Below are 20,204 nucleotides of genomic sequence, written 5' to 3'. Positions count from 1 at the left end.
ATGAAGAGAGACTACAAAAACTTAAACTACAGACACTAGAGCAAAGAAGAGAGAGAGGAGATTTGATAGCTATTTACAGAATCATGAAAGGCATAGAAATTACTGATAGAGAGAATCTGATAAAATGGGATGACAGAAATACAAGAGGACACGGAAAGAAAATAAAAAAAGACAACTATAGAAGAGATTTGAAAAAGAACAGCTTTCCTCACAGAGCAATAGACAGTTGGAACAAGTTAGATGAGAAAGTGGTGTGTGCAAAAACAATACATGAATTTAAAAATAGTTTAGATAAAATGAGATATGAAAACGGGACCTCATGAGCATAGCTCCCCTTCCCGTAAAATACAACTAGGTAAATACACTTTCTTCGGATGGACGGCGAGGATTAGAGTTCTGAAGAAAAAGTGAAATTTTTGTGGACCTCAATGCAAAGGAAGTACCTATTGTATTTACAGGGAAGGGGATAGCTCATGGTGTTGTGGGAAAATGAGGAAAAAGGAGAAGGGGAGGGATTACTGAGTGAAATGGAAGGAAATGAGGAAGGGGAAGAATTGGTCCAGGAGAACAGGCGTCTTGTAAACAAATGAAGGACCGATGATTTTGGTGATGGGATTAACAAAAATGTAAAGATTAGAAATATAGATAAGAGCAGCACAATGGAAGGTACATACATATACCAAGGCCTTTTCCCCCTTCCAAGGGAGGTAGCCAAAAAGGGAAAGGCATAAAAACACTCCCACCCATTTCATCCCTAAATACACTCCACACCCCTCCCACCCTTCCTCTCATCTGAGCACCTCCTGGATGACGGGTCATCCCTGCACCCTGCCCACCGCCCTGGGTCAGAAGCAGTGTCGCAAGACACAGTACATCCACAGCAAGGCCGCTTCATTTAATCGGCGACCCCCTTTGCATATAAGGCGAGGACGGGGAGAAATCCCTTCGGGCTGCGTCAAAATTTACTCACACATACTACACCACCCCCCACCCCCCCGCCCATTCCTCCTCATGCAGTCACAACATCATCCATATACAACCATTCTCCACTCACCTCTGTCTTCTGTCCTCTCCCTTCCTTCCTCAACAGACATTCCCCTCTTCCCCAAAGCCCCCTTCACCCCATCCATCCACCTCATCCTAGGACGTCCCCTCATGTTCACTCCCTCCACATCTGCCTTCCATACCTCTTTTACTAGTCTTTCTTCACTCATTTTTTCCATGTGTCCAAACCATCCTAATATTCTTTCTTAAACCCTATCTCCCAAATCCTTTTTCACCCCTGTTCTCCTCCTCACCTCCTCATTTCTCACTCTATCCAGCCTAGTAACCCCCACCATACTTCTCAGACACCTCATCTCAAACACATTCAAACTCCTTCTCTCTTCTTCTCTTATGTTCCACGTTTCTGCCCCATACAGTGCTGTTGGCACAATCACTCCTTCATACAGTCTCCTCTTCACATCCATTCCCAAATGTCTATTCCTCATTACACACTTTAAACCACCAAGGCATTTACTCGCTTCTCTCAATCTACATTCTACCTCCACCTTCACTCCACCTTTTCCTGCTACACTTGCACCCAAGTATCTAAAGCTATCCACTTCCTCCAGTCGCTCTCCCTTAATGTTCACTTCCAGTCTACTGCCACTTTCACCCCTTGTACATCTCATCACCTTACTTTTACCCACATTTATCTTTAGCTTTCTTCTATCACATACTCTCCCAAACTCTGCCACCAGCTTCCGCAATCCCTCCTCTGACCCTGCCACAAGCACAGTGTCGTCCGCAAACAACAGCTGGCTCACCTCCCACTTTTCTACATTTTCTTTAACCATCTCCAATCCCTGACCCACTACCCTAGCATTCACCTCTCGCACCACCCCATCCATGTATAAGTTGAACAGCCAGGGCGACATAACGCATCCTTGACGAAGTCCCACCTTTACTTCAAACCACTCACTCTCTCCATTTCTAATCCTAACACATGCTCTACTACTCTCATAAAAACTCTTAACAGCTCCCAAAAGCTTTCCTCCTATCCCATAAATCTGCATAACCTCCCACAGTGCCTTTCTGTCTACCCTATCATAAGCCTTTTCCAGATCCATAAAAGCCCAAAAAACATCCTTCCCCTTTCCTATAGCTTTCTCACATATCTGTCTTACCACAAAGATCTGATCTACACAACCTCTACCCGTCCTAAATCCACACTGTTCCTCACCAATTACTCCTTCTGTTCCTCTCCTAATACTCTCAATTAAGATCCTCCCATAAGCCTTCCCTACTACACTCAACAGGCTAATCCCTCTGAAATTACTACATTCACACTTGTCCCCTTTTCCCTTGTAAAGAGGAACTATACAGGCACTACTCCAGTCCTCCGGTACTCTACCCTCTCTCCAGCAAACATTAAATAACCTCACCAACCAGTCCACAATCACTGAACCTCCCTTTTTCAGACATTCTGCATGACATCCATCCAGACCAGGTGCCTTACCTGCTTTCATCATCTTTACAACTGCCTTCACCTCATCCTTCCTTATTTCTCCTCCATTCTCCTCACTCATCACTCTCATTTTCTTCGCATTTCCCACTGCAGCTATCTTTCCTTCCCTATCCTCCTTCACATTCAGCAACTCCCTAAAATATTCCGCCCATCTTCCCCTCACTGCCATCTCTTCCATTATCAACTCTCCATCTGTACCTCTTACCTTTTCTTCCCTACTTGATTCGCCTCCTCTTCCTCTCTTAATTTCTTTCCAAAACATCTTTTTATTACTTTCAAAATTTTCTGTCATACTCCTACCCCATTTCACATCTGCTCTCCTCTTTGCCTCCTTTACCTTTTGCTTTACTTCTTTTTTCTTTTCTTTGTACGTCTCATACGACTCCCCTGTCCTCTTTTGTAACCAATCTGTGAATGCTCGCTTCTTCTCTTCTACAACCTTCTTTGTTTCCTCATCCCACCATTCACTACCCTTTCTTCTATTTCCCCCTGTGAGGATAATAATTTCCAGGGATTTAATGAGGGGGGGGGGGCAGATACCAACCTCCCCCGATTAGCAAAACTAGAGGAAAAACTTGAACAAATGACCTAACATTGGGAGATTAGGTTTGGTAATATAGCAAATATTGCGCAGAGAGTTGAAAAGTTGGAAGAACTAGAGAAGGCAAACAAAAACTTAACTAATGAAATAGAAGAATTAAAAAGACAGTTAAAAGAAGTAAAAGAGGAGAATGAAGAATTAAAGAGGAATAATAAAGACAACAAAGAGGCCATAGCAAAAGAAGCACAGGGTTGGAAAAAAATCCAAGAAAACATAAAAGTTGCATTTACTGACATAATTAAACAGCAAATGAAAGAACAAACTGAAGACTCAGTTATTAAAGTGATGAGACAGAAGGAGAATATAGTAAGAGAATTAGCAGATAAAAAGAAATGTATAATTATATTAGGAATGGAAGAGAAACATAACCTAGATAGAACCACAAGAATCAATGAGGAAAAAGAAAAAGTAAGCAGTTTACTAGAATTAGTTCAGGAAGATGAACCTGAAATCATGAAACAAATTGAAGAGATGTATAGACTCGGAAAGTATAGTACAGATAAGACCAGACCAATTAAGATTAAATTCTTGTCACAAATGACGGCAGAGAATAACTTAACAAAAACAGGGAAACTAGCATTAAAAAGGTATGGATAAAAAGAGAATTGAATAAAGAGGAAAGAGAGGAAAAAATGAAAAGACATGAATCTAAGGAAAAAAACAAGAAGAGAACAGAGTCAGAAAAAGAGAAATTCTATTGGAGAGTAGTGAATATGAAAGTAAGGAAATATGACATACTAGAGAAAAACAAAAGGGAAACAGAGAATACAATGGAAGTGGCAGAAAACTAAGAGTGTCTTACACAAATATAGATGGAATAATAACAGGATTGAATGAGCTGAATGATTATCTGATGGAAAAAGAACCGGACATAATGGGAATTGTAGAAACAAAATTAAAAGGTCCACTACTACCCAACAGTGTAGGACATGATGCATATAATTATTGGATTAGAAACAGAGACACAAAGCAAGGGGGTGGAGTTATGTTCCTGACTAAGAAGGATATAAATGTGAGGTGTGTCACATATGGAAAGAATACAGTAGAGATGATTATGATCGAAGTGGAAGACAGATAAGAAGAGCAGAAAGTTTGTGATAAGTTATGTGCCTCCAAAAACAGCCTCGTGGGAAGAGAGTGAACGTAAAAGTATGTTAGAGGACACAAGGATAACATTAAATAAGATAATGGAAGATGGAGGAAGAATAGTAATGGGCGACTTTAATTGCAAAGAAGTCTGCTGGGAAGAGATGACAGTAAAGGGTGGAGAAGACTCATGGGGAAATGTTCTACTCGAGATGATTATTGACCATACAATGACACAATGGATACAGGAGAACACTAGGTAAAGAAGATTGAATATAAAACACCATTAAGTAAAAGTGACCACATATTGATTGAACTGGATCTAAATGAGGAAAAATACATGAAAAGAAATGAACAATATAGAAAAGGAAGATTGATGTATGAAAAAACAAACTTTGATAAAATAAGAGAATTCTTTCAAAGAGAAAACTGGGAAGGAATATACAAAGAAGAAACAACAGTGAAAGAGAAATGGAATATTTTGACAAAAATTTATAAAAAAAAAAAAAAAAAAAAAAAGGAGTGTAAAAGTATGTCCAAAGACAAAAACAAGAAAAAAGAATATGTTCAGTGCTGGTACAACAAAAGTTGTAGGGAGTTAAAAGACAAAAGAGACAAAGCTTGGACCAAATTTAAGAAATACAAAAGACCTGAAAAATGGAAAATATATACTTGTTATAGAAATGAATATGTACAAACATGCAGAGAGGAAAAGAGAAAATATGAAAAAGATGTCATAGAAAAATGTAAAGATCAACCAAAACTATTCTACAGATTTGTAAACAACAAACTGAAAAACAAACAAGATTTGGAGAAATTAAGACAAGGAGTTGAATACACAGAGGAAATAGAAATGGCGGAAATTATGAACAAGCATTTTAAATCAGTGTTTACAAGGGAGAACAACCTGGAGAGATTGAATGGGAAGAGAAAGTCCCCCCTATGAAAGAAATAGAAGTAACAAAGAATGAAATAATGAAACACTTGAGTAATCTTGATGTTAGAAAATCGCATCGACCAGATGAAATAGCAAACTGGATTTTGAAAGAATAGAGAAAGAATGCAGGAATGAACTGGCAGACAAAATACAAAGCATAATAAACAGTTCCTAGAAAGAAGGAAAATTTCCAGAAGATTGGAAAAAAGCAAATATAGTACCTATATATAAAGGGGGAAATAAAGAAGGCCCTACCAACTATAGACCAGTCTCTCTAACAAGTACAATAGGAAAAATTTGTGAAAGAATGATCAAAAGTAGATGGGTAAAATATTTAGAGAGAGAGAGAAAAAAAAAAAGTGCTAAATCCAAGACAATTTGGATTCAGACAAGGAAGATCATGCATCACCAATTTAATATGTTTCTATTCAAGGCTAATAGATATAATACAAGAGATGGATGGGCTGATTGTGCATTTCTAGACCTAAAAAAAGCTTTTGACAAAGTACCACATAAGAAGTTGCTTAAGAAATTAGAAACTGAAGGAGCATACAGGGCAAACTGCTTAAATGGGTGGAAGACTTTTTGCAAGAAAAAAACATGAGAGTAGTGATAAGAGACAAACACTCAAAATGGGATGAAGTAATAAGCGATGTTCCACAAGGAACAGTTCTGGTCCCAATAATGTTTGCTATATATATTTATGATATGGATGAAGAAATTGAAAGTTATATGAGCTTCTTTCCAGATGATGCAAAACTATTAAAAAAAAGTGAACACGGAAGAAGACTGTGAATCACTACAGAGTGATCTAAATAAAGTATGGGAATGGAGCAGGAAGTGGGAGATGGAGTTCAACACTAAAAAGTGCAGTATAATGGAATTTGGAAAAAGCAAAAAAAGAATAACAGGATCATTTAAATTGGGAGAGGAAGGAATAAAAAAAAGTAGAAAATGAGAAGGACCTGGGAGTCATTGTTATGAATAATATGTCACCTGAAAAACATATAAATAAGATTTTTGGAGAAACTTATAATTTAATAAGAACAATCAAAATGCCATTTACATACCTGGATGAAGAAATGGTGAAGAAAATTCTAATCACTCTGATAAGACCAAGATTGGAATATGCAGCAACGATGTGGTCACCAAGTACAAAAAATGTATAAAAAAACTTGAAAGAATACAAATGGCAATTACAAAATTGGCACCAACACTCTCAAAACTATCATATGAAGAGAGACAAGCAAAACTTGAACTACAGACACTAGAGCAAAGAAGAGAGGAGATTTTATAGCTATTTACAGAATCATGAAACGCATAGAAATGATTGATAGAGAGAATCTGATAAAATGGGATGATAGAAATACAAGAGGACACGGAAAGAAAATCAAGAAAGACAGCTATAGAAGAGATCTGAAAAAGAACAGCTTTCCTCACAGAGTAATAGACAGTTGGAACAAGTTAGATGAGAAAGTGGCGTGTGCAAAAACAATACATGAATTTAAAAATAGTTTAGATAAAATGAGATATGAAGACGGGACATCACGAGCATAGCTCCCCTTCCCGTAAAATACAACTAGGTAAATACATACACAAATACGGTTCTCGGTATTTAATATGGAAAGTCAGCATACGCGGATTTGGTCATACGCAGTAATTTCAGGAACCTAACCCCCGCATTATTTTAGGAACTCCTGTACTCTCTCACTCCTACAACCATCACCCACCCACTCCCTTCCATACATCACAGCATCATCCATACACAACCATTCTCCATTTGCCACTATATTCTGTCTTCTCCCTTCCTTCCTCAACAGACATTCCCCTCTTCCCAATACCCCTTTTAAAACCCCATCCATCCATCTCATCCTCGGTTACCCCCTCATGTTCATTCCCTCGACCTCTGCCTTTCACATCTCTTTTACTAATCTTTCTTCACTCATTCTTTCCATGTGTCCAAACCATCCCAATACTCTTTCAACAACCCTATCTCTCAACTCCCTTTCCACCCAAAGGCCTATTCTCTCTTACAAGAAGGGTGGCCTGGTCAAACAACACACCCACACACCCCACACTGCATGAGTCAATGGCAATGCAGCAAGACATAGCATGTTGAGAATACTTATCACAGATTGCTTGGATATGGGCAAAATCCACACAAACCCCAGGTGCACTGTTGATGCAGCTTGTTTGCTCTAAAGAACATATATTTCTAATTGGTACATATTTTACATTTTCATTATTTACTGGTATAACTGATAAATATTTTACATGTCTGAGGCTAAAACTTGCTCCTGGCTTAGTACAAGTTGACCCTCATCTTTTTTTAACCTAAAAAATATTTTTGTAACTCAAACTAAATTTGAGTACCCAAGTTATGGGGCTAGCCATCTTTTACACACACATATATATATATATATATATATATATATATACATATATATAAATATATATATATATATATATATATATATATATATATATACAGTCACTATCTGAGTTACAACCTAGATTGGTCCTGACCAACCAGTCGTAAGTTGGATCCCATCCAAAATGGCAAACATGAGGGTTATACTCTAGGATACATGTAGTGGTAGAATGCTGTGAGTGTGAGATGCTGGAATGCTGTGCTGCCATAACTGTTGTACACAATGCCGGGCTGTCACAACTATCTTATGCGCTGTGCTGCCAGACATATGAACTCATAATAGGCATCTGCTGGATGTGGTCACAAGTACATAAATATCCTTCATCCTTAATTCATTTATCAAACTCTTCCACAAATGCCTTAGCTGCAGGCACATCACTGAGCCTCATCTTTCAACAACACATGGTGAACCTGGTAACGCTCTTGAAAGTGATGAAACTACCCAGTACTTGCTATGAATTCATGTGAAGTGTATTCTTCACTTGCACATTCTTTCAACATGCGAAATTAACTTGTAGCCTTACTTTGCATGGCTTGCAACATCACTTTCACATTTCTTTGCCTATTATCTTCCAACCACGTGTATAGCAACTTTTCCATCTCTGCCATAACTGTCATACGTGATGCCGGGCTGCCACAACTATCTTACGTGCTGTGCTGCCAGACATATATAGTAAATGCATAATAGGCATCTGCTAGACGTGGTTGTAAGTACAGGCGGTCGTAACTCGGATAGTGACTGTATGTATATTTTATATATATATATATATATAATAAAAATGAAATAAGTATGTAAAAATGTAAATTATGTACAAATATGACAATTTAATTTTGTCTCTCAATGTGCATTTTCTATCACTTAAGAATGCCATATTTAGCTACCAGACTCTTTGTAACCATCCATTTTCTTTCTTAACCATAGGTTCAGGATCAATAATGCAGCGAGGCTTTAAATATTGAGCAAATTCATGAATACACATATGATAATTCATTACCATGTCAAAAATGTAAGTTTAATTACATAAATATTTAATATCATTATTCATTATCACTTCCTTGGCAAAGGAATGTTGAAAAACATAATTTTTTTTAACAATTTAAAGTTTCCTAATCATCAGTTAAGCAGATCAAAATCTTAACCTATAGGTCACCCAAGGCAGTGCAAATTCTTTAAGTGAAGGAAAGCATTCCATCCAGATTTTGTCAGAAAAATATTCAAACCTTAAATTTAATTAAAGTAACATTATAGTTCTTGAATGATACAAAGGTATATTGGGCAACAAAATAATATCCCATATTGTAAGAAAAAAGAAAAAGAAAAAAAATTGCTTCTCAACCATGGTGAGTCTTCTTATTTCTTCTGAACACTGAATTACTGGTGCCATAAGAGGATTCATTCACATTCTTAAATGATAATATTCCACAGGTGTAATTGCACTTATATCTTGAATCCCCTTATGTTTTTCACTTTGCAAATGTAACTTCTGCTTCAGGGTATTTATTGTATTTTTCTTCAGTTTTTACTTTATATACATAACAAAGGCTCTTTCCCCATGATAAAGGTGGTGGCTATGTCAAAGCATACACACACATACCTCATCAAAACCCACTGAATGCCGATCCCATCACAGCACCTCATATATAAAGCATCATTCCGGTCTCCTGCCACACTGCTCAGGTTAAAGGCAATGCAGCGAGACACAGTACCTCCACAGCACTGTAAGGTATTTTCTTGGAGTGAAAAATAATCGATTTTCAAAAAAGGTTACTTTTACAAAGTGAAAAGCATAGACTTTTGACCATGATTGTATATGTCAGTTTGGTTATGTTAGTGTTGCAGCTCTTTCACCAAAGATGGTCTGTCTGTTTCCTCATCACACTATGAGTCTTACTATTGGTCACTACTCTGCCTTTAAGTGGTCTTCTACCCTTAAGAAGATTCACAATTGCACATTTCCTGGCATTCCTTTCATTCGTCTCTGAACCTGTGCCCAGTTCACAGATAAGCTCCATGTTGTTATAATGGAACACTCATTGGTATGCACTTTAGTTTAAGCTCAGTCAGTACAACTGGCACAGTAATAAACATGCATCAGTTAATCTCCAGGAGAACTGAAGAAATGGTTGGCACACACCAAACAGGCAGAAATAAACTGCCTTTCCATCATGTGCCTATGAATACACAATCTATATTGTGCAGTTCCTCGGCAAAACACAATTTCCTTGTCTATCTTCATGTCTATGGATTTCTGATGCAGTCTGTGCTATCCAGTTTTTATCTTACATGGGCAGCAACATTTAGCAAAGAGCATATGGCCCATATACACTACTGCTCAAGATCTTTACAAAATAAAGACTGCACGGTCTTCACATCTGAAGAAATTGCCATGATACACACAGGCCAGCTTATTTACATGTAACAGTAAGACTTGACGAACCTCTTCCTATCAACAAGATCATCAAGTCTCACAATAATAATGCTTTTATTGCACAAGTGTTTCAAGCTAATGCACTACACACCCACATTATTGCCATTAGGTGACTTGCATCCCTGGTGAAGAGGTGTCTGAGGCAATGCTGCTACACTCCTCTGCTAACTCGCTCTTCTCTGCTACTTCATCTCTTTTCACTTCAAGTACTTCAAGCAAAGCAAGTTCAACCTCACTCATGGGTTCTTTTGTACTGTTACTTGCAGATACCCCATTTAATTTGTTTGATGCACTTGAGGATGCACAACTGTCTGAAGATATGTTAGGAGGATAAGCTGCTAAGGCTTCTGAGAGGTTTCTGATCATCTCCGCACTTGGTTCACTGAAGCTGACTGCCATTTCTTCTGTAAGACTGGAGATAAAAATTTATTAGTTCTATAGGTCATATAAGCTTGGGTCAAACACTTCATATATCAATTCACTTAAGTTGGTTAGTTCACAGATTTTAGATGAAGGATGAATATATATATAATATAAATATATATGGCTTTGTTATTTTTAGGAATGTCCCCTTTGGAGCTACAGAGAGTAGGTTGCCTAGTCCTATCCTTGTCCCATTTTAGTTGCCTTTTACGACTCAAGTGGGAACTCAGTGGCAGTATTTTCCCCCCTAACCATAGTGTTTGGAGAAAAATGAAATGACCATTCATAGATGTGGGACAGGACAGTATTAGGAGTTGGGGGACAGCATAACTGAGGGACAGTTGCATTATCACAAAGTATCGTTTCTCTATAAAGAAATTTCCTCTATCACAAAATAATGTGTAACTCTGGTCTGTAGGGGCACTCCATATAGACCCTAAAGTATCAGCTGCATACTACTGAGCAGCTTTTAACCCCACAATAACGTGCAGCCGGGGAGGGGTTACTAGGTTGGATAAAGTGAAAAATGAGGAGGTAAGGAGGAGAGCGGGGGTGGAAAGTGGGTTGGGAGATAAGGTTGATGAATAAGTATATTGGGATGGTTTGAAGACATGGAAAGAATGGGTGAAGAAAGATTAGTAAAAGAGGTGTGGAAGGCAGAGGTGGAAGGAGTGAACATGAGGGGGTGACCAAGGATAAGACAGATGGATGGGTAAAACAGGCACTGGGAAAGAGGGGAATATCTGTTGAGGAAGGAGAGGAAAAGAAAGAAGATAGGGGTGAGTGGAGAATAGTTGTGTATGGATGATGCTGTGATGCATGGGAGTGGGTAGGGATGGGGGGAGGGAGTATGTTTGAATGATATTTTGATGCAGCCTGAATGGATTTCTCCCCATCTTTTCTTTTTCTGCATGAGAGGACAGAGAGGAGGTGGGGTTTAGCTGATTAAATGAAGTGATCTTGCTGCATTGCTTCTGACCCAGGGCAGTGGGTGAGATGGAGGGATGACCTGTCATCCAGGAGGAGCCAAGATAACAGGGAGGGAGGAGGTGAGTGGAAGTGGAGTATATGGGGAAGGAATGGGTGGGAGTGGATTTTATGTCTTTGTTTTTTGGCTACCTCCCTTATACATACATATATCAAAGGCTTTTTCCCCCCTTATATGGGAGGTAGCCAAAACAAAGGCACAAAACCACTCCCACCCACTCCATCACCATCCACTCCTCTCCACCCTCTTCCCTCCTTCTTATCTTCGCACCTCCTGGATGATGGGTCATCCCTGCATTTTGTCCACTGCCCTGGGTCAGAAGCAGTGTCGCAAGACACAGCACATCCACAGCAAGGCTGCTTCATTAAATCGGTGACCCCCTCTCTGTCCCCTCATTCAGAAAAGGAGATGGGGAGAAATCACTTCAGGCTGCATCAAATTTTCTCACACATACTCCTTCACCCCCCATAACCCACCCATTCCACCTCATGGATCACATCATCCATATACAACCATTCTCCATTCACCACTGACTTCTGTCCTCTCCTGTCCTTCCTCAACAGACATTCCCCTCTTCCCCAAAGCCCCTTTTACCCCATCCATCTATCTCATCCTAGGTCGCCCCTCATGTTCACTCTTTCCACACCTCTTTTACTAGTCTTTCTTCACTCATTCTTTCCATGTGTCCAAACCATCCCAATATTCGTTCATCAACCCTATCTCCTAACTCCCTTTCCACCCCCTGTTCTCCTCCTCACCTCCTCATTTCTCACTCTATCCAGCCTCATCTCAAACACATTTAAACTCTCTCTCTTCCTCTCTTATGTTCCATGTTTCTGCCCATACAGTGCTGTCAGCACAATCTCTCCTTCATACAATCTCCTCTTAGCATCCATTCCCAAATTTCTTTTTTTCATTACACTTTTTAATCCACCAAGGCATTTACTCACATCTCTCAATCTACATTCTACCTCCACCTCAACTCCTCCCTTTCCTGCCACATTTGCACCCAAGTATCTAAAGCTATCCACTTCCTCCAGTCTCTCCCTTAATACTCACTTCCAGTCTGCTGCCACTTTCACCCCTGGTACATCTCATCACCTTACTTTTACCCACATTTATCTTCAACTTCCTTCTTTGACACACTTTCCCAAACTCTGTCACTAACTTCCTCAATCCCTCCTCTGATCCTCCTACAAGTGCAGTGTCATCTGCAAACAACAGCTGGCTTATCTCCCACTTTTCTCCATTTTCTTTAACCATCTCCAATCCCTGACCCACCACCCTTGCATTTACCTCTTGCAACTCCCCATCCATTTATAAATTGAACGGCCAGGGTGACATAACACATCCCTATTGAAGTCCCACCTTTATCTCAAACCACTCACTCTCTCCATTTCTAATCCTAACACATGCTATACTACTCTTGTAAAAACTCTTGACAGCTCCTAGAAGCTTTCCTCCTAACCCATATATCTGCAATACCTCCCATAGTGCTTTCCTGTCTACCCTATCGTATGTCTTTTCCAAGTCTATAAAAACCCAAAAAACTTCCTTACCTTTACCTAGCTTTCTCACATATCTGTCTTAACACAAAAATCTGATCTATGCAACTTCTACCTGTCCTAAACCCACACTTTCCTCACCAATTACTCTCTTCCTATCCTAATCCTCTCAATCAAGACCCTTCCATAAGCCTTCCCGACTACACTTAACAAGCTAATCCCTCTGAAACTACTACACTCACACTTGTCCCCTTTTCCCTTGTAAAGTGGAACTATACAGGCACTCCTCCAGCCCTCTGGCACTCTACCCTCTCTTACAACTAGGTTAATACTACGTAAATATACATATATATATACCAATAGGTTTCTTCCCTCTTATATTTCTATTCTACACACACATACATATACAGAAGCTATGTGTCAGCCTACTTGAGGATGCACCTCCAGATGGTGGGGAAGTTGCCAGGTTTTGAAAAAGGGGAGCAAGAGATTGTTCTCCATTTTGCATGACCACCACAAGTAGGAACCCATCACTGGTCCCCTAAGTATGCAACCTTATGTTGATTATTGGGATTATTGCAATCCATACTCAAGGAAGGCCACAAAAGTAAATATAACAAAGGCCCAACTTACCCATGTAAATGTAATGTCAGTTGACGTATATGTTGAGGCATTTTGTAGCGAGCCCACGTCACCACGCCATCCAGCTCCCCTTCTTCTCCTGTTATGTCTGCAAATCTATTGACAATGGGAAACATCAAAGTTTGGGGGAGTGGATCACAAACATATTTTTACAATATAACCATGTAATAAGTGATCTGTGCAACTAAATTCACTAACTGTAACTATAACATACCTAACATGGAAGATTCTGGAATAATTGGAAGAAAGACCAGGACGATCTTGAAGTTGGCGCAAGATGTAGGGAAAAAGGGTAATGTCTAATGGATCAACAGATGCCAATTCATCATTCTGTACTAATCTTTCTGATGCTCTGCATAAGCTGGTCGACAGAACTTGACTTCTACGAGCTCCCTCTGTTCCCACTAATATAATCTGCAAAAAAAGAGATAGTACATTGATTTAGAGAGTATTTCTGAAGTATGACATAGATAATTTTTTGGTGGAGGGTAAGTTGAGAGTGGAGGATAGATGGAGAAAGAGGAAAAGGACAGATGGTGGGGAGTTGCTTAAAGTGAACTGCTTAAATCAGAAAGAAAAGGAGAAAGAGTACAAGAAAAAGCTGAGAGAGGAGTGGGAGGGAGATAAAGATAGAATAGAACTAGGAGTGGAGGAATGGGGATGGTTCAAGGAGGGGGTCACAAGGAGTGCAAATATGGTGTGTGGAACAAGGAGGATGGGAGGAAATAAAAAAAAGGGTAGTGAATGTTGGGATGAGGAAGCAAAGAAGGTTGTAGAAGAGAAGAAGCGAGCTTTAACAGATTGGTTACAAAATAGGATGACAGAATCATATAAGAGGTAGAAAGAAAACAGAAGAGAAGTAAAGCAAAAGGTAAAGGAGGCAAAGAGGAGAGCAGATGTGAAATGGGGTAAGAGTATGACAGAAAATTTTGAAAGTAATAAAAAGATGTTTTGGAAAGAAATTAAGAGAGGAAGAGGAGGCGAATCAAGTAGAGAAGAAAAGGCAAAGGGTGCAAATGGAGAGATGATAGTTGAAGAAAAGACAGTAAGAGGAAGATGGGCTGAATATTTTAGGGAGTTGCTAAATGTGAAGGAGGATAAGGAGGGAAAGGTAGTTGGAGTGGGAAGCGCTAAGAAAATGACCATGATGAGTGAGGAAAATGGAGGAAAAATAAGGAAAGATGAAGTGAAGGCAATTGTTAAGATGATATGAACAGGCAAGGTACCTGAGTTGGATGGATATCATGCAGAATAATTGAAAAATGGAGGTACAGTGATGGTGGACTGGTTGGTGAGGTTATCTAACATTTGTTTAAAAGAGGGTAGAGTGCCAGAGGATTGGAGGAGCGCCTGTATAATTCCACTTTACAAGGGGAAAGGGGACAAGTCAAGTGTGAGTGTAGTAGTTTCAGAGGGATCAACTTGTTAAGTGTAGTTGGGAAGGCTTATGGGAGGTTCTTGATTGATAGGATTAGGAGAGGAACAGAGGGAGTAATTGGTGAGGAACAGTATGGGTTTCAGACAGGTAAGGGTAGTGTAGATCACATTTTTGTAGTAAGACAGATATGTGAGAAAGCTATAGGAAAAGGTAAGGATATTTTTTGGGCTTTTATGGTTTTGGAAAAGGCTTTATGACAGGGTAAACAGGAAGGCACTATGGGAGGTATTGCAGATATATGGAATAGGAGGAAAGCATTTAAGAGCAGTCAAGAATTTTTAAAAGAGTAGTAGAGCTTGTGTTAGGATTAGAAATGGAGAGGGAGTGGTTTGAGGTAAAGGTGGGACTTCTTCAGGGATGTGTTATGTCACTCTGGCTGTTCACTCTATTCATGGATGGGGTGGTGTGAGAGGTAAATGCAAAGGTAGTGGGTTGGGGATTGGAGATGCTTAAAGAAAATGGAGAATAGTGGGAGATAAGCCAGCTGTTGTTTGCTGACAACACTGCACTTGTAGCAGGATCAGACAAGGGATTGAGGAATTTTGTGACAGAGTTTGGGAAGGTTTGCAAAAGAAGGAAGTTGAAGATAAATGTGGGTAAAAGTAAGGTGATGAGATGTACAAGGGGAGAAAGTGGCAGCAGACTGGAAGTGAGTATTAAGGGAGAGAGACTGGAGGAAGTGGACAGATTTAGATACTTGGGTGCAAATATGGCAGAAAAGGGAGGAGTTGAGGTGGAGGTAGAATGTAGATTGAGAGAAACAAGTGCCTTGGTGGATTAAAAAGTGTAATGAGAAATAGACATTTGGGAATAGATACTACGAGGAGACTGTATGAAGGAATGATTGTACTGACAGCACTGTATGGGCAGAAACATGGAACACAAGAGAGGAAGAGAGGTGTTTGAATGTGTTTGAGATGAGATGCCTGAGAAGTATGATAGGGATTATGAAGCTGGATAGAGTGAGAAACAAGGTGAGGAGGAGAATGGGGGTGGAAAAGGAGTTGGGAGATAGGGTTGATGAAAGAGTATTGGGATGGTTTGGACACATGGAAAGAATGAGTGAAGAAAAATAAGTAAAAGAGGTGTGGAAGACAGAGGTAGAGGGAGCGAACATGAGGGGGTGACCTAGGATGAGATGGATGGATGGGGTAAAAGGAGCATTGGGAAAGAGGGGAATGTTTGTTGAGGAAGGATGGGAGAGGACAGAAGATAGGGGTGAATCGAGAATGGTTGTGTATGGATGATGCTGTGATGCATGGAAATGGATGGGTTATGGGGGGAGAGGGAGTATGTGTGAAAAATAAAATGACACAGCTCGAAGGGATTTCTCCCCATCTTCTCCTTTTCTGCATGAGGGGATGGGAATAGGGGGTCACTGATTTAATGAAGAAGCTTTGCTGTGGAAGTGCTGTGTGTTGCGACACAGCTTCTGACCCAGGGCAGTACAATGGAGTCCTCCTTTTCATGAGTGACCTCCCCACAATCCAGAGCATCACGTCAAAGTTCACTTTCACAAATCTATCTATATACTAAGGGCTTCTTTTCCCCTTGTAAGGGAGGTAGCCAAGTCAAAGGCAGACACCAACTCCCACCCACTACACTCCCATCCATTACTCTTCCTTCCCTCTCATCTGAGCTCCTTGTGGATGAAGGGTCACTCTTGTCTCCTTCCCACAGCCCAAGTCAGATGCAATGCAGTAAGACACAGCATATCCATAGCAAAGCCACTTCACTTGCACAGTGACTTCCCCTCTCCTTTCTCTCATGAAGAAATTAAAGATGGGGCAAAATCCCTTTGGGCTGTGTCAAAATATCACTCCACCCCATCCCCCTATGCAGATGACTTGATAACCTCAACACAGTAACTACAAAACTATCACAAACACCCACAAATACCTAGAACTGGAACAATGGGTATAATAAATCACAATGGCAGCTTCTCTTCAGAAATTATTAGTAACACTGTTTGTCCCTGACCACCATGAATCAAACATCCAACAGAAAAACCTCTTTGACTGGATAAAATCCTTAAAATCCTAGGTTTTATTTTTTTATTTACACATGTCCTTTGGCCCACACATGAAGGAACTAAGAATGAAAATCAACATGAAGATAAACGTACCAAGATCAGTAACAAAAATGTAAAGTAACAGCTGTATTACTCGTTTTCTTTCACTCTGAATGTTAATAACCACAGAAAATATGATCAGGCCAGTTCACAGAATATGGGGTCACTCAGCTACGACTACAAAATAAATATAATCAAGACGACGACACCGGCATCCTCATATACCCACTTGTTCCTCATGACGCCAATGTAGGCGTTGTCGTATCGAATGGGTTAAAAGGCATAAATCCTCTCCCACCCACTCCACTCCCATTCACCAACCCTCCCTTTCTCTTTTTCTTGGCTCCTCCTGGATAACTGATCATCCCTGCATCTCACCCACTGCCCTGGGTCAGAGGCAATGTAGCAACACAGCACATCCATAGCAAGGCCACTTCATTTAATTGGCAACCCCCCTCTCCATCCCCTCATGCAGAAAAAGAGAAGATAGGGAGATATCCCTTCAGGCTGCATCAAAATATCATTCACACATACTCTCTCACCACCCCATCCCCCACCCACTCCCATGCATTGCATCATAATCTATACACAACCATTCTCCACTCACCCCTACTTCTGTTTTCTCTCTTCCTTCCTCAACAGACATTCTACTCTTTCCCAATACCCCTTTTACCCCATCCATCTCATCCTTGGTAACCCCCTCATGTTTACTACATCAACCTCTGCCTTCCATACCTCTTTTACCAATCTTTCTTCACCCATTCTTTCCATATGTCCAAACCATCTCAATATTCTTTTATCAACATATCTCCCAACTCCCTTTCCATCCCCGCTCTCCTCCTTAAACTCTTCCACTGTTATGTCCCATGTTTCTGCCCCATACAGTGCTATCAGCACAATCCCTCTTTCATACCATTCATTGTTATTGGACAAGGTCTACAATTACTGGATAAAAAACAGGGACAAGAAACAGGGAGGGGGAATCATGCTCTTGGCCAAGAAAGACCTAAACGTGACAAAAATTGCAGAGGGCAAAGGTAATGTTGAACTGATCATGATAAAAGTCAAAGGCAAGAATGTGAAAAGTAGAAAGTTTGTGGTGACCTATGTGCCTCCAAAAACGAATGCTTGGAAAGAGAACGAACATACAAAAATGCTAGAAGATACAAGAAAATCACTAAATGAGATACTAATGGGTAAGGGTAATCTGGTAATTATGGGGGACTTCAATTGCAAAGAAATTTGTTGGGACAACATGACAGTGCGAGGAGGAGATGACTTGTGGGCAATGTACTGCTAGACATGACCATGGAGTACACAATGACTCAATGGGTCTGTGAAAACACAAGGTAAAGAAACAATGAAGAGCCATCGAAACTAGATTTAATGTTTACAACAGAACCTGAATTAGTGGACAGAGTCCATTACAAGACACCAATTGGAAAGAGTGACCATGTACTCATCGAAACTGTACTAAAGGAAGAAATAGACATGGAGAGGAACAAAAAGCATAGGAAAGGAAGATTGATGTACAACAAAACAGACTTTGCAAAACTAAAGACATTCTTCAGGAATGCAAACTGGGAAAATTTCTATATGGAAGAGACAACAGTGGAAGAGAAATGGAATATATTGATGGATAATTACAATGAAGGGGTAAACAGGCATGTACCAAGACAAAAGCGAGAGAGTACATTAAATGTTGGTTCAACAAAAGATGCAGTGAGGCAAAAGACAGAAGGGACAAAGCTTGGAAAAGGTGGAGAAAGGACAAAAAACAAAGCAAATGGCAAATTTATATAAATTATAGAAATGAGTATGTTAATGTAAGAAGAAAGGAAAAAAGGAACCATGAGAAGGATATTATAGATGAATGCAAAGATCAACTCAAGCTATTCTATCAGCATGTGAATGGTAAACTTAAAACCAAACAGGAAATGGTGAAACTATGCCAAAGAAATATAGAATACACAGAAGAATTAGAGATGGCCGAAGTCATGAACAACCACTTTAAATCTGTCTTCACCAGAGAGAAAATACAAAATTGGGACATAGATAATAACAAGCAATCTCCCCACATGAGTGAGTTTACAACATCACAAAAAGAAATATCAGAACATCTATCAAAACTGGACGTCAGAAAATCACATGGCCTGGATGGTATTGCAAATTGGATTCTAAAGGAATGCAAAGAAGAACTAACGGACAAAATACACATCATAATAAATAGCTCACTCAAAGAAGGATAGACACCTAATGACTGGAAAAATGCTAACATTGTACCAATATATAAAGGAGGAAACAAGGAAGAACCCACCAACTATAGGCCAGTATCACTAAAAAGCACTATAGCCAAAATTTGTGAGAAAATCATCAAGAATAGATGGGTAAAACATCTGGAAGACAACATATTAAACCCAAGACAATTCGGGTTCAGACAAGGAAGATCATGCACCACAAACTTAATATGCTTCTACTCAAGGCTAATAGACATAGTGCAAGAAAGAAATGGATGGGCTGATTGTGCATTCCTAGACTTGCAAAAAGCCTTTGACAAAGTACCACACAGAAAATTACAAAAAAAAAAACTGGAACACATAGGAGGAATACAAGGGAACCTACTAAAATGGATGGAGGACTTCCTGACTGGTAGAAAGATGATAATAGTGCTCAGAGAAAAATATTCAGATTGGAAAGAGGTGATCAGTGGAGTACCGCAAGGATCTGTACTGGCACCAATAATGTTTGCTATCTATATGAATGACATGGATGAGGACGTGAACTGTTACATGAGCTTCTTTGCTTACGATGCCAAACTGTTAAGGAAAGTAGAAACTGATAAGGACTGTGAAGCACTGCAAGAAGACCTGAATAGGGTATGGAACTGGAGTCAGAGATGGGAAGTGGACTTCAATACTAAGAAGTGTAGCATAATGGAGTTTGGAAAAAGCAAAAACAAAATATCAGGAAAATATACAATTGGAACCAAGGAAGTAAAGAAAGTAGGATCTGAAAAAGATTTGGGAGTAATCATCACGAATGACTTGTCCTATGATAAACAGATTAACAAAATTGTTGGGGAGACTTACAACTTGCTAAGATCAATAAAAGTGGCATTTACATACTTGGATGAAGATATGATAA

General features: G+C 39.7%; 1 protein-coding gene across 4 annotated transcripts in view; it reads right to left on the bottom strand.

Moving 5' to 3' along the window:
- Positions 1 to 8,563: 8,563 nt before the first annotated feature.
- The window catches only part of LOC143038520 (uncharacterized), a 143,629-nt gene continuing 131,988 nt past the window's right edge, over positions 8,564 to 20,204 (bottom strand). For all 4 annotated transcript variants that reach the window (XM_076207808.1, XM_076207806.1, XM_076207807.1 and 1 more), the window contains 3 exons: positions 13,766 to 13,965; positions 13,543 to 13,647; positions 8,564 to 10,405 (listed from right to left, as the gene is read on the bottom strand). In XM_076207808.1, coding sequence (XP_076063923.1) covers positions 10,099 to 10,405; positions 13,543 to 13,647; positions 13,766 to 13,965 — 612 coding nt within the window. In that variant the 3' untranslated portion in view covers positions 8,564 to 10,098. The remainder of the gene's footprint in view (positions 10,406 to 13,542; positions 13,648 to 13,765; positions 13,966 to 20,204) is intronic.

Source organism: Oratosquilla oratoria, chromosome 24 (assembly GCF_046742065.1).
Source record: "Oratosquilla oratoria isolate Oo_2021 chromosome 24, ASM4674206v1, whole genome shotgun sequence".
NCBI classification, from domain to species: domain Eukaryota; kingdom Metazoa; phylum Arthropoda; class Malacostraca; order Stomatopoda; family Squillidae; genus Oratosquilla; species Oratosquilla oratoria.
Note: the sequence above shows the minus strand (reverse complement) of the source record. Positions and strands in the feature narration are given on the sequence as shown.